This window comes from Mya arenaria, chromosome 13 (genome assembly GCF_026914265.1).
Source record: "Mya arenaria isolate MELC-2E11 chromosome 13, ASM2691426v1".
Lineage (NCBI taxonomy): Eukaryota > Metazoa > Mollusca > Bivalvia > Myida > Myidae > Mya > Mya arenaria.
This window is the reverse complement of record NC_069134.1, coordinates 38,714,886-38,729,399: the sequence shown is the minus strand read 5'-3', so window position 1 is coordinate 38,729,399 and position 14,514 is coordinate 38,714,886. Positions and strand designations below refer to the sequence as shown.

Sequence of the window (14,514 nt, the reverse complement as noted above, 5' to 3'; positions counted from 1 at the left end):
ATGCACTCTTATTCCCACATAAGATTTACCACAATTAATACTATTGTTCTAATATACCAAAAAGGATTAATAAATGTAGAAAACAATGGTTCTTATGAAGGATACCGAGTTTAATTTGAAAGAAATGTGCATAACTGATACGGTATTTCTACCTTATGAGTTTATAGTAGATCACAGTAAATATTTTAGCATTCACCAATCATTTAATATTTTTGCGTTTTCAGCCATTAAAGACACGGTTTATATTTTCCATAAATGTATTATTAAACTCAACTTAATACTTAATATTAAACTCCATTACACCCCATGCAAGAGACGATCAAAATACAGCAACAACAGTTGATTGCTAAAACCTAAATTATCACGCGAGGGTATCAAAACAAAATAGGTCTCTTTTAATTCCTTCATAGCCTTGACTCGACATCAGCCAAGGCTATAAAGGAATTAAAAGAGACCTATTTTGTTTTGATACCCTCGCGTGATAATTTAGGTTTTAGCAATCAACTGTTGTTGCTGTATTTTGATCGTCTCTTGCATGGGGTGTAATGGAGTTTCGTTTTGATTTTGTGCTAAAAATCTTTAAAAAAGATCTGTCATTTGTTGCCTTAGAGGAATCATCACATTTTTCTGTGTTACGGAGTTAGCATATTGTACAGTGGAAAGTTGTTCCAGGCTTTTAAACCAACAAGGTCTCGAGTGTTTTTGGTGCTATTTTTGCAAATAATAATGTTAACGTAATAAGAATACGTTCGTGAAGCGCTGTATTACAAACCAACAACAACAGCAACAACAATTACCATTATTGCATAGACGATCAAAATACAGCAACAGCAGTTGATTGCTAAAACCTAAATTATCACGCGAGGGTATCAAAACAAACATACACAGATGCGACATAAAGATACCAATTAACTACACTACATAAGCCCCAGTTTCTCAAACATTCTAACTACCTTAAGTATCTAATATCATGTAGCAAAAATACTTACTTAAATATGATTTTATGAAACAAAAAGTAGTTTTCCTTATTGATCTCAAATACTTTTATGAGTACTCTCTTAAAAGTTTGAGTTGAGTTCATTTGTTTCGAGTAATTGACACACCAGGATGGAAATTGAAAAATGTCATTTATTCACATCAAATGACGTATATCGTTACAACGGAACAATATACATGACCGAAACAAAGTTGGAGGTAAATAAAACGCCCTCCAATAGAACATATCAAATAATACAAAATGCATTATGTAAGACAAATGGTAAAATTACAGTATAGCAAAGAGTAAACAGATACTAGTAAAATAATATGAACACAAACAGGCATGGCGTATAAGCGAAAATGGAAATGACCTTATTAGGTATGATACGGTAAAAACGCACTGGCCTATATATTGGTTGGGGTAGGGTGGGATTAAAAGCTTACAAGAAAAACTGTGATAAAAAGTATCACAGCGGGCCCACAAACAGATCTACCATGTAAATATTTTGAAGTTGGTGATGGCTGATGTCGAGTCAAGGCTATAAAGGAATTAAAAGAGACCTATTTTGGTAAAACATTAGTCTATGCACAACTACAGTTTATATTAAACACTTTTCAGATTTCAGTACAACTATAAGTTTTACAGGGGACAAAGTTTTGTGACAGACAGACAGCACTAAATCAATACGTCTCTTGCTTACTCGGGAAAAGACATAAATAAGGCAAACCAAAGTTACAGGTCTTGCACAAGCACAGCTGTAACAATACTTTTTTGGGTACCCATTTTTATATACAGTAACAATTCTCGGGACATTTAGTTACTTATATTGAAAATAAGTTCCAATAACATATTTAGTTAAATCACTATCATCACCAACTTCAAAATATTTACATGGTAGATCTGTTTGTGGGCCCGCTGTGATACTTTTTATCACAGTTTTTCTTGTAAGCTTTTACATGACTGTGCACATAATATTAAAGACAACGCTGAAATCACATATACACATAGGCGATTGTCTTCATTTGCAATACTTTTTGTTGACATTTACAAGCAAAGATAAGATATATGCCGAGAGGTATTTAGAACTTCCTTACTAAGAAGATATTTATGTGTGTGCGTATGTGTGTGCGTGTGTATGTGCGCGCGTGTGTGTGTGTGTGTGTGTGCGTGTGTGTGTGTGTGTGTGTGTGTGTGTGCGTGCGTGCTTGCGTGCGTGTGTGCGTGTGTGTGTATGTGTGCGTGCGTGCGTGCGTGCGTGCGTGCGTGCGTGCGTGTGTGCGTGCGTGCGTGCGTGCGTGCGTGCGTGCATGTATGTTTGCGTGCGTGCGTGTTTTGTGTGTGTTTTTGTGTGTGTGATTTTGCAAGAATAGTAACTATGCATGTAAATTATCCCCGAGCACCTTGTATAAATTGGATAGTAGTCGGTTTCCATTTATTTAACTGGCTGCTGTGTGCCAAGATCTGTCCGATATTGAATGTCGTGCCAGCACGCATGACTGTCATTTTAAGTGTCCGATCGCCAATATCGTGCCAGCACGCACGACTTTCATTTTTAAATGTCCGATCGCCAATGTCGTGCCAGCACGGCGTCCATTTCTGAATCTCCAAATGCCCAATCGCCAATGTCATGCCAGCACGGCGTCCATTTCTGAATCTCCAAATGCCCAATCGCCTATGTCATGCCAGCACGGCGTCCATTTCTGAATCTCCAAATGCCCAATCGCCAATGTCATGCCAGCACGGCGTCCATTTCTGAATCTCCAAATGCCCAATCGCCAATGTCATGCCAGCACGGCGTCCATTTCTGAATCTCCAAATGCCCAATCGCCAATGTCATGCCAGCACGGCGTCCATTTCTGAATCTCCAAATGCCCAATCGCCAATGTCATGCCAGCACGGCGTCCATTTCTGAATCTCCAAATGCCCAATCGCCAATGTCATGCCAGCACGGCGTCCATTTCTGAATCTCCAAATGCCCAATCGCCAATGTCATGCCAGCACGGCGTCCATTTCTGAATCTCCAAATGCCCAATCGCCAATGTCATGCCAGCACGGCGTCCATTTCTGAATCTCCAAATGCCCAATCGCCAATGTCATGCCAGCACGGCGTCCATTTCTGAATCTCCAAATGCCCAATCGCCAATGTCATGCCAGCACGGCGTCCATTTCTGAATCTCCAAATGCCCAATCGCCAATGTCATGCCAGCACGGCGTCCATTTCTGAATCTCCAAATGCCCAATCGCCAATGTCATGCCAGCACGGCGTCCATTTCTGAATCTCCAAATGCCCAATCGCCAATGTCATGCCAGCACGGCGTCCATTTCTGAATCTCCAAATGCCCAATCGCCAATGTCATGCCAGCACGGCGTCCATTTCTGAATCTCCAAATGCCCAATCGCCAATGTCATGCCAGCACGGCGTCCATTTCTGAATCTCCAAATGCCCAATCGCCAATGTCATGCCAGCACGGCGTCCATTTCTGAATCTCCAAATGCCCAATCGCCAATGTCATGCCAGCACGGCGTCCATTTCTGAATCTCCAAATGCCCAATCACAAATGTCATGCCAGCACGGCGTCCATTTCTGAATCTCCAAATGCCCAATCGCCAATGTCATGCCAGCACGGCGTCCATTTCTGAATCTCCAAATGCCCAATCGCCAATGTCATGCCAGCACGGCGTCCATTTCTGAATCTCCAAATGCCCAATCACAAATGTCATGCCAGCACGGCGTCCATTTCTGAATCTCCAAATGCCCAATCGCCAATGTCATGCCAGCACGTCGTCCATTTCTGAATCTCCAAATGTCCAATCGCCAATGTCATGCCAGCACGTCGTCCATTTCTGAATCTCCAAATGCCCAATCGCCAATGTCATGCCAGCACGGCGTCCATTTCTGAATCTCCAAATGCCCAATCGCCAATGTCATGCCAGCACGGCGTCCATTTCTGAATCTCCAAATGCCCAATCGCCAATGTCATGCCAGCACGGCGTCCATTTCTGAATCTCCAAATGCCCAATCGCCAATGTCATGCCAGCACGGCGTCCATTTCTGAATCTCCAAATGCCCAATCGCCAATGTCATGCCAGCACGGCGTCCATTTCTGAATCTCCAAATGCCCAATCGCCAATGTCATGCCAGCACGGCGTCCATTTCTGAATCTCCAAATGCCCAATCGCCAATGTCATGCCAGCACGGCGTCCATTTCTGAATCTCCAAATGCCCAATCGCCAATGTCATGCCAGCACGGCGTCCATTTCTGAATCTCCAAATGCCCAATCGCCAATGTCATGCCAGCACGGCGTCCATTTCTGAATCTCCAAATGCCCAATCGCCAATGTCATGCCAGCACGGCGTCCATTTCTGAATCTCCAAATGCCCAATCGCCAATGTCATGCCAGCACGGCGTCCATTTCTGAATCTCCAAATGTCCAATCTCCAATTTTATGCCAGCACGACGTCCATTTCTGAATCTCCAAATGTCCAATCTCCAATTTTATGCCAGCACGACGTCCATTTCTGAATCTCCCATCTCCAATATCGTGCTAATGTCCAATGTCATATGATGTTCACACAGCTTTTTGTCATAAGATCTACTAAATAAAAAAGTGTTAATATGTCTCGTGTCCACATCAGTTTTATCAATACAGAGGTCTTCGTAGAATGACGTCAGTAATTTCCTACCGAGCCAGTATATATACTCTTGTCTTTATAATTTGTCCACCAGTGGTGAAAGGCAATTAACAAGGACTCACGATGTTCTATTTTCAAATACCAGTGTTTTGCTTTGTATAATATGTCTATTCTTTAAGCTGTGTAACTGCAGGAAATGCTCGTTCAACGTTTGGCATAAACAAAGATATATGGCTGTTTATAACTACTGACGTGCTTGAATAATGATGAACGACAGTGCAAAACTCGCAAATCAACTGGAACGGTGGAGACATTATCCAACTCTTGAAATAGAAACATACATCGTGGTTTTCGTTGTCATAGTATTGACGCTGATTGTTGGGACCCTTGGCAACTCTCTAGTGATATATCTATTTATCAAGTAAGTTGCTTTATTTATGTTTTTATACGGCAATAAGAAGATGAAATGATTTTTTTTTTTAAACGGTTGTCCTGTTAGAGCAGTGGCTAGAGTTTTTTGTTATCACCTAGGCAACTTGGGTTCGATTCCCGGCATTGGCGCTTGTGTGTTTGGTTTATGGTCACCAAGCCGGTAATTAGGTTTCCTCCGGGTACTCCGGTTTCCCCGACATCACAAGACCACACTCTCGCGTAAAGTCGTGCCGAAGAGAGTGATTAATATAATAGGTAATAACTTGTTTCACAATCGTTGTAAATATATAAGTTTTATCTAATAAAAACAAATAATAATTATGTTCGTATTTTCCAAATGACCCGAGAATATTTAGAATATTAAAAAAATCAAAATCTGTATAATATTTGATTACAACAAAAAACGCATGTGGCAAAATATTACATTGTCTTTGTCGTATTGCAATATTTGTTTTTAATGAACAAACATAATAGTAATAAAACATTTTAAGACCACTGACTACTAAGTAATCGATTATCGTATATAAATCGCAAATCTCTAAGCTATTTATCGATGGACTCACTTCAAAATGTCGTTGAATTTTTTTCTGTTTCGGATTTTTTACATCACTAAAACCATAAAGACGGTCTCATCTAACTGCAAAAATGACGAGTATATCGTCCAATGTGAAAATGGTGTTGTATCATGTGATCAAAATGTCGAGCAATGATTTGACATCCCTAAGAGACAGACCTTCATAACTTGTAACTACAAAGAGTGTTACGTCGGCATTTTGTAGAAGAAAAAAAATCTGTGATCAAATTACCAAGATTGAATATTAACGTAATGCTTCTTTTGCACCCAAATACTTAAATTGCTAGAATATAATATCATCTTAAGATTATATCAGATACATAATGAAGAAAGTACAGCATGCAAATAAAAAAAAAAAATCTAAATCGTAAAATAATATATACATTTAAAATATCTATCATTTTAGGCTCAGCCTACATATTATACATACGCTATTGCTTCGATAATAGCTCTTCTAACTTATAACGCAGGACTCGGTGATTCGATTCTCACACTCGGCATATCCTTTCGTACCGGTCAAATGCTTTAAATGAAACTCATTAAATTTGTATCTTTACGAGTTGGAGAGAAAAAAGCAAGTTATACCGCCTTTTGGGGATAATATAAACTTTTAGTGTATGTTTTCCGGGGGTTTATAGAGATTTATCAGTAAAAATGAAAAAGGCATTTCACTTTATCAATCAATAAAAATATCAATTCGATGATTTTCCCTGTTTTGAATTTTTAAGCCCATTCTCACGTCGAAGATCAGCGCGCAAAGAGCTGGGACACAAAGTCTATGACGCCATTTCCGAAATGACGTTCCTTTCGAATACAGTTTGGCGCGCTTTTCTAATAAAAATTGTTATTTTTTTCCAAAGATGGTGTATTTGTTAGGTTTGTGGTACAATAAAGTTAGATAACGATTCTTACATTACGAAAGTCGTGATGTGATGATAATGAATATATTAGCGAATAATTGATTCGATAACGCATTGTAAGCAGGTGTTTGTTCGAACTGCGCTCTGGATGCCAATAGCGTGAGTTGTCACACAAAAGGAAAAGCAGACGCCAATAAACCGATATTAATCGGCAAACAGCGCACTCTTAGATTATTACGCTCAATATCAGCTCAGAGAACAGTCGTTGTAGTGCTGATATAACATGAATAACACTAATCGAGGGGTGAATGCGAAAATGTTCTAAGTGGCATTAAATAAAGAAGAAGATAGAACCTTTTTGCATTCACCCCTCAAGTCTTGGTCTGTAATGATTTCCTTTAAATTCTACATAGTTCTGTTTGAACGAAAGATTTAAAACGAAACCTCACGGCTGAATCTTAAATGGCCTATAACAAAAAGGAATAACATGTAATATGTCGAAGCTGTGCATTGTTTCCTACTATTTTATTGGGATAACAAAGTATTCCGCTTTGTTGTTGCTTATAATTGGAAAACCGTCTGAAACTTGCCAATTCCTTATTAGTTGTTTTCAATTCCCTTTTGCTTTTAACATATTGCCAGTTGCTATTTGGCATTTCATTTATATTTGCTTTCTGGTAGTTTATATTAAAATTGATACTCTTATTTAAAATCAATACATTAACATGTATAACAAGCATACATTTTGAGTGATAAACCGTTATCTATTCACTAAATAATGCGTTTATGGAAAATATTAATCACTGATTTTATATATTATATGACTGATGGGTCCTAAAATATTCACAGTGATCAACTATCCGCTCATAATGTAGAAATACCTTGTTATCTGCACGTTTCTTTCAAATTGAACACGGTGTCATTCATAAGGACATTATTTGCGATAATCTATCTAAGATAATCTAAGATATCTATTAATCTTATTCGGCAATTAAAACAATTGTATTAATTGTGGGAGTAAGAGTGCATCTTTAAGGCAAGTCTGGTTAAGCCCAATGCTTTTAGCTAGTAATTGCCAGATTTGCTAAATGCTATCTGTGGATCGATTTGTTATGTACTTCTCTTAGCAAATTTGCATTCGTTAACTGCCAATGGAATGTATACATTTACACTTGTTCACAGTTTTTTAAACACTCTTAAGCATCCTTGAATTCAAAAGGATTAAAGCTGCACTCTCACAGATATAACGTTGTGACAACACTTTTTATTTTTGTCTTGGAACAAGCCATTTTTTTGCGAAAATCAATTGAAACAAGTTATTTAAGACTGCTGAAAAAACATTAGATCGCAGATTTTTATATTTAGGTTCAAAAATGATGTGTTATGTTTAAGCCATAAAACATAAATTTCCGAACGGAAACATGAAAATCTGCGATATGATCTTTTGTCAGCAATCTTTTATCATTGGTTTGTAGATATTTACGCAAAAAAATGATCTTTCCATGACAAAAAATAAAAAAAGTTGTAAATATTTTATATGTGTGAGTGCAGCTTTAAAGCATACTCTCCATCATAAAAAATAATCCTAGCTAGTATTTTAAGTAAAAAATGGCTTATAACAATCATTCTCACACATTTTCCATTATATACTTCCAAACGATTATGTGTGAGAATGATTGTTAAAAGCTAATCGACACAAGCAAATTCATATTATTTTTTTTATTAAAACATTGCGAAACCCACCTAGCAATTTAACCTAGTATTTTAAAGATGGAAAGTTTGGCTATATAATGAGTTGTGGTTAAGTGTATCTTATGTTTATTCATATTCAAATATATCATGCTTTAACATCTGACACCAAAAACCATTGTTCATTAGTTGTTGTTTTATATTATAATTATATCATATCGTGATATAATGTCTACCTCTTTTTCACATGTTTAATGTGGTATGCGTAATTAAAGGAAGAAATAAGTAAATGAACACAGTAAAACGCAATTGGCAAATGGATACTGGCTAATTAGCTCACAATTTAAACCTTTCAATTGGCAAACAGCCAATAAGAAATTGAAAAGTCCCGATCGATTCATCATAATTATTCATTACATTAAAATAACGTTTCAGTTTTATACATATAAAACATTCTCTTAGGTTCAAAAGAATGCGGACGACCCCCAACATTCTGCTGATGAATTTGACGGTGTCGAGTCTCCTGATGTGTGTCTTCTGTCTGCCAAACATCGTTGTTCGCTGCATCGTCGACCTGTCAACGTTTTCACGACCTGTCCAAGTCTTCGGTAGGTCATTTCACATAGCATATTACAGCACCGGTATTTAAACTTAATCTTTGAAATTTTACTTCATGTGATCTAACTATTAAGTTTATTGTATAAGCATACACCAAACAGCACCTTGTAGATACCAATTCTGAACGGAATGGTGTAAAACTAAGTCTAAGATAAAAATTTATTTTAGAGTGTTACTTCATTTTGCAGTAAAGTACATTTTCTGTCACTAAAAAGTATTTACAATAGAGCTCTTATTTAACGTTTTATGATGTATTATTAAGATAATGAGAACAACAATCTTTGACGATTTAATCAACCATCTTATTATGCACCAGTCATTCTTACCACGCCACCAAGGTCCGGGGAATAGCGGGTAAAATCCCCACCCTTCGGGGACGAACTAGTAAAATCCCCGCCAAATGCCCCCGAGCCCCAAGGACACAAGGTAAGGCCCATTCCCCCCTATATTTTGCGCGAAGGCAGTGCTGCGGGGCCACCTGGAAGGTAAAACACGGCCTATTTCCCCGGCTATCTCCGGTATACCCCCGGACCTGGGGGCCATGGTAACAATTGGCAAGTGCATTATTTATAACTATGTTATAAATACGCCTTTACGATCGGTAACATAATGACGTTAGAACGACGTGGTAACAAACACAGTAAGTTAAATAAAAGTGCGTATTCATTTAACAATATATAGCAATAAAATAGTGTGTATTTCTTAAGGCTGAACTCTCACAAATTGACGGTTTTGACTCTTTTTAAAGAAAAACTGAATCAGCTTATTTTGACATCAGTGCATTTAATTCAGACATATAATTAACTCACAATAGAACAGATTTCAGTTGTTTTGTAATGTCGAACATTTCATTTTTCTTAAAGCGTTCTTAACGCTTTTAGCCAAATGCGATCCGCTCTTTTGTCTGCAGTCTTATATCACTGGTTTCAAGACACTTACGCAAATATTGGCTCATTCCAAGGCAGAAAATAAAACAAAAGTTGTCAAAAATGTCAATCTGTGAGCGTGCAGCTTTAACATCTCCAATCAAATATACACGGCCTTATTTATGCACTCTCGTGCACCAGAGTAATGATGCTTTGCGTTTAACGCTCTGGTTCAATCGCCCCGATTCTGAGTGCAATCGGCGAAAAGCACAGACAATAAGAGACGTTTCGCTGTTTTTTTTTCTATCTATAGATTTTCATGGAGTCGGATTTATCATTTTCAAACTACTGATGCATGAGAATGCATTTTGAAATTATATTGTTTTATTTCAGTGTGTAATGGGGATGCAATATCCGGGTCTTTCGTGAGCTTTAGTGGAATACTTTCACTAACAGCTTTAGCCCTCGACCGCTGCATCGTTATATCACGACCGGCCGGTGGCCGTTGGTCCGGGAGTAAAGGCTTCTCCTACTGTAGCATTATCATTATCTTCGTTATTTCATTAACATCTGCATTAGCACCGTTGTTGGGGTACGGACAGTTTGTCCAGGATGGCTCCGAAATATTTTGCACATTCGATTTCTTTACCAGGAGTGTAAAGAATGTAATGTACAATGTTTTTATCCAGATAATGTTCTTTGCATTCCCGTTGGTTATAATAGTGACTTGCTATACCCGTATTTATTTAACTGTGAGGAAACATGAAAGAACATACTTCAAAACGCGAAAATGTATGCTTCGAGACAACTGTGCCTTAAGACGCATGTGTAACGAAAGAAAACTGGTAAAAACGGAAGTGAAAATCGCAAAAGTAACTATGATATCCGTGACTGTGTTCTGTGTTTCCTGGTTTCCGTACTCAATAATTGCTCTTATTGGGTTGTTTGGTGACTCCGAAGGTATAACCCGCACGGTAACAACGATACCAGCTATGTTTGCTAAAGTGTCAACAGTGTTAAACCCACTAATATACGTTTTACTTCAGAAACAATTTAAGAAAAAGGTGAAAGAACTTTTGTGTAAATGACTTAAAGCAACTGTGCACCAGATGATCAATTTGCAAGAAAAAAAGAAAATTGTCGAAAACTGACATAACTTGGTATTAATGTGTACAATGCATTGAAACTTACTGACTGAAGTACCACATAGTTTAAAATTTATTTACGTTTAGCAGTTACTTCGTATTTTTCCATTAAAAAGATTACTGGGTATGTCTACCAGGTAGAATTAATTCCTAATGCGTGATTGGCTAGTCGATGTTATCACGTGATATTACCAAGTTAGGTAAATAGCTTAAATATACCACGCATTTAGAGTAAGCCAACGTAGCGCAGGGGAAGCAACGCTGTACTACAATTTTGGCGACACGGGTTCGAACCCGGGCACTGGCACAATTTTTTCTTACATTTTGGTACATTTTTTACAATTATGATACCAAAGGGTAACACATTCTATTAAATAATTGTCCTGAGATTCGTTACAGAAACAACTTTTTTGCTGCCAATCTGGTTTACAGTCCCTTTAAAGCTGCACTCTCACAGACTGATAGTTCTGACATGTTTCTAAAAAATGTATCAGAATCAGCTTATTTTGGCACCAATGCCTTCAATTCCGTAATGTAAGATAACTCGATATAGAACCGATTTCAATTAATAGGATGCACTTCTCAAACTTCATTTTTCTTCAAGCGTTAGTAATGCTTTTCGCCATAAGACATATTTTTAACGTAAATATAAAACACTGCGATCTGATCTTTGTCTACAGTCTTATATCACTGGTTGTTACATATTTACCCCAAAAATGGAGCATTACAAGACAAAAAAACTATTCTATTTTTCTTTCAAAAAGGTAAATCTGTGTGAGTGCAGCTTTAAGCTGTTCACTTGGCCTCCATATATACTCAAGGGCAGTGTGGTACGTGACGGAACAGAAATTCATTGGCTTTCAGGAATACAACACGAATCCAATTTTGGATTACAGGAATCAAAATATAACTTTACAAAGAGTGTTGTGTTTTGTTTTATTTAGATGCGAATAATATTAGCAAATACATTCCTAGAAAAAGGTGTGTGTTTTTTTTACATTATCAACGGACAATGTTTAACATGAATTGCAATAATGAAAAAGAAGATGTACGAAATGAAATATATACATATGTTAACATTGTCGGCGAATGAAAAATAAAGGACAAGAACATGTACCATGATGTGCACTGTTAAATTGAAAGCGCTTAAAGCGTTTAAGGACTGAAGTGGCGACAAGCGTGATTTTACTTTCTTTATAGTTCTGTTCACATGCAATAAGAATCGATTCCAAAATAACGTTTTTAACTGCCTCAAGCGGTTACCGATAAGTGCCTTTCTAAGAATAGCTAATGTAAATTTATGATCTTTCAATACAGTTAGCTAGCTCATAACTTACAGTAACTGATACACCTATATGTACCAAGATATATTAACATTGCTTTTATCTTCCAAGTTAATTGCTAGTGTAAAGTTAATTTAATGAAACCCAATATTGGATGAGGACTTGTAATAGATAAAGTAAGAAGTAAGACAAGGTCGTGAAGGCAACACATTTCCATTTTCTGCGGTATTTATCTATAAATATCTATTCCCCTCGGCTCATCACCAAGATTTATTTAAGATTCTTTGCCTTGCTTTTAAAATCAACATTAAGATTGCAATCATATGAACGTATTTAAATAAAGTGGTCTCTCACTATTTTAAACCGCATAACACTAAACGTCCAATTTGTAACATCGGCGCATTGATAATTTTAACATGTGATGTTAAGAGTATAGATCTGACGATGCCTGATTTCGATTTGCGGGACTTAAGTCTACTGCCCAAAAATGTTGAAATGTTGTTTGCAAAGTTATGTCTATTTGTAAGGCATTGTATATATGCGTGGGAGCGTGCGTGCGTGCGTGCGTGCGTCAGTGCGTGCGTGGGTGTGGGTGTAACCCTTTTACCTTAAAACAGGATATAAGAATAAGTAGTTATCTACTTGGTTTATCTACGTAGTTTTAATTGCAATTGTTTAAACATATTTCATTATATACTTATTTGGTACAAGTTTGCTAGAACCCAATGTCGAAATAAAAGAAGACAACAGCTTTGAAACGAGATCTTTCATACGCACAAATGCATTTGAGTTGTATAAAGACATACCAGAATAGGTTTTCTGAAGCTGTTTAAAGACAGAAACGGTCAATGCAATCTTAGCATCCTGGCTTTAAGTGACACTCTTATTTAAAATCAATACATACACATATCTAACAAACATAAATTTTGAGTGATACACCTTTAACTTCTTCCTAATTCATGCATTTATGGAAAATATATTTTACTGCTAACAAGAAAAAAACCCGCAAAAATACTAAATGCTTGGTGAATGCTAAAAGATTTACTTTGATCTACTATCGTGTCATAAGGTAGAAATACCGTGTTTTGGTCATATTTCGTTCAAATTAAACTCGGTATCCTTCATAAGAACCATTGTGTTCGACATTTATTTATCATTTTTGGTAAATTAAAACAATTGTTTTAATTGTGGTAAATCGTTTTTTGGGAGTAAGAGTGCATCTTTAAGTGATAGCCTATTTGTTATGCATGAACAAGTAAGAACTGATGATCCCCAAGTACTAAACGTAATTAATTACACGTGTGAAAGAAGTACCAGGCGTCTTAACAGCCATCACACAACACCTAACAGATGCTTTAGTGAAATGTAAATATATCCTGCCTTCAATTCAGTCATGCAAGATAACTGACAATAGAACCGATCTTAATTGTTCGGAAAACCTCAAACGCTTAATTTTCTTTAAAGTGTATTAACGCTTTAAGCCATAACACTTTATTTCTTGAACGTAAATTTTTGTCAGCAGTCTTATATCACTGATTTCCACACATTTACTCCAAAAAGGGATAATTCCAAGACAAAAACGGTCAATCTGTGTGAGTGAGTGCAATATTAGGCTGTGCCCTTTGCGTCCATATTTGAACACTTGACAGACAGAAGTAATTACAGAGTAATTCATTACACTTTTGAAAAGAAGTAGATGGCGTCTTTACAGCAATCACACATCAATTAACAGATGCTTTATTGGAAGGTCAAGTCGTTCTGGAACATAGATCTATTTAAGCCGCTCTGCTGATGAATGCTAATTGTAATCGTGACAGAAGACACTTCATGATATTGTCTTAACTAGCTCGTAAACGTTAATGACAAATATACTCTCCAGGAACATGAAATCAGTGAAGTAAGCAGCCTGGCTGCCGGTCAGCGTGAAAGCCTGAGAGCTTGAATTGACATGACAGCGTATAGTGTGCAATATCCGACAGTGTGGCATCCTGGCAGCATAAAACTAGCAGCCTAGCAGCGTGGCAGCTCGGCATTGTAAAGTAAGCATTCAGACAGCCTGGTAGCGTGACCTTAGCAGCCTTACAGCGCTACAGCCTGGCATCGTGTATCAGGTAGTCTGACATAGTGACAGTTTGGCTACGCCTCAAAATGTTCATGTGATATAAGCCTTACCTCTTTACGCAGATTTCGCAGCATCTGACAGTTTCAAATGGCCGATCCCCACTTCTATTTTATAAATAACGTTGAATTTAAATCCCAGATAAGATGTCAATCAATTAATAACTATCATGTTTTTTTCTCGTTTTCTTGCTAGCATTTACCTCTGTTACTGAATAGCCGAAATTGCGCGGCTACTAATATCCCCGCATTATTAAAAAAGTTCATTTTGCCAATTTAACCGTTTTTTTATTATTTTTAGTTGTAGTATATACTT

At 37.2% G+C, this 14,514-nt stretch overlaps 1 protein-coding gene across 1 annotated transcript; it reads left to right on the top strand.

Annotated features, from left to right (window-relative positions):
* Nucleotides 1–8,640: 8,640 nt before the first annotated feature.
* Nucleotides 8,641–10,740, top strand: LOC128215253 (rhodopsin, GQ-coupled-like). The gene is made up of 2 exons (XM_052921960.1): nucleotides 8,641–8,776; nucleotides 10,046–10,740. Exons 1-2 carry the CDS (start codon nucleotides 8,641–8,643, stop codon nucleotides 10,738–10,740), a joined length of 831 nt encoding a protein of 276 aa, XP_052777920.1.
* The last annotated feature ends 3,774 nt before the right edge of the window (nucleotides 10,741–14,514 follow it).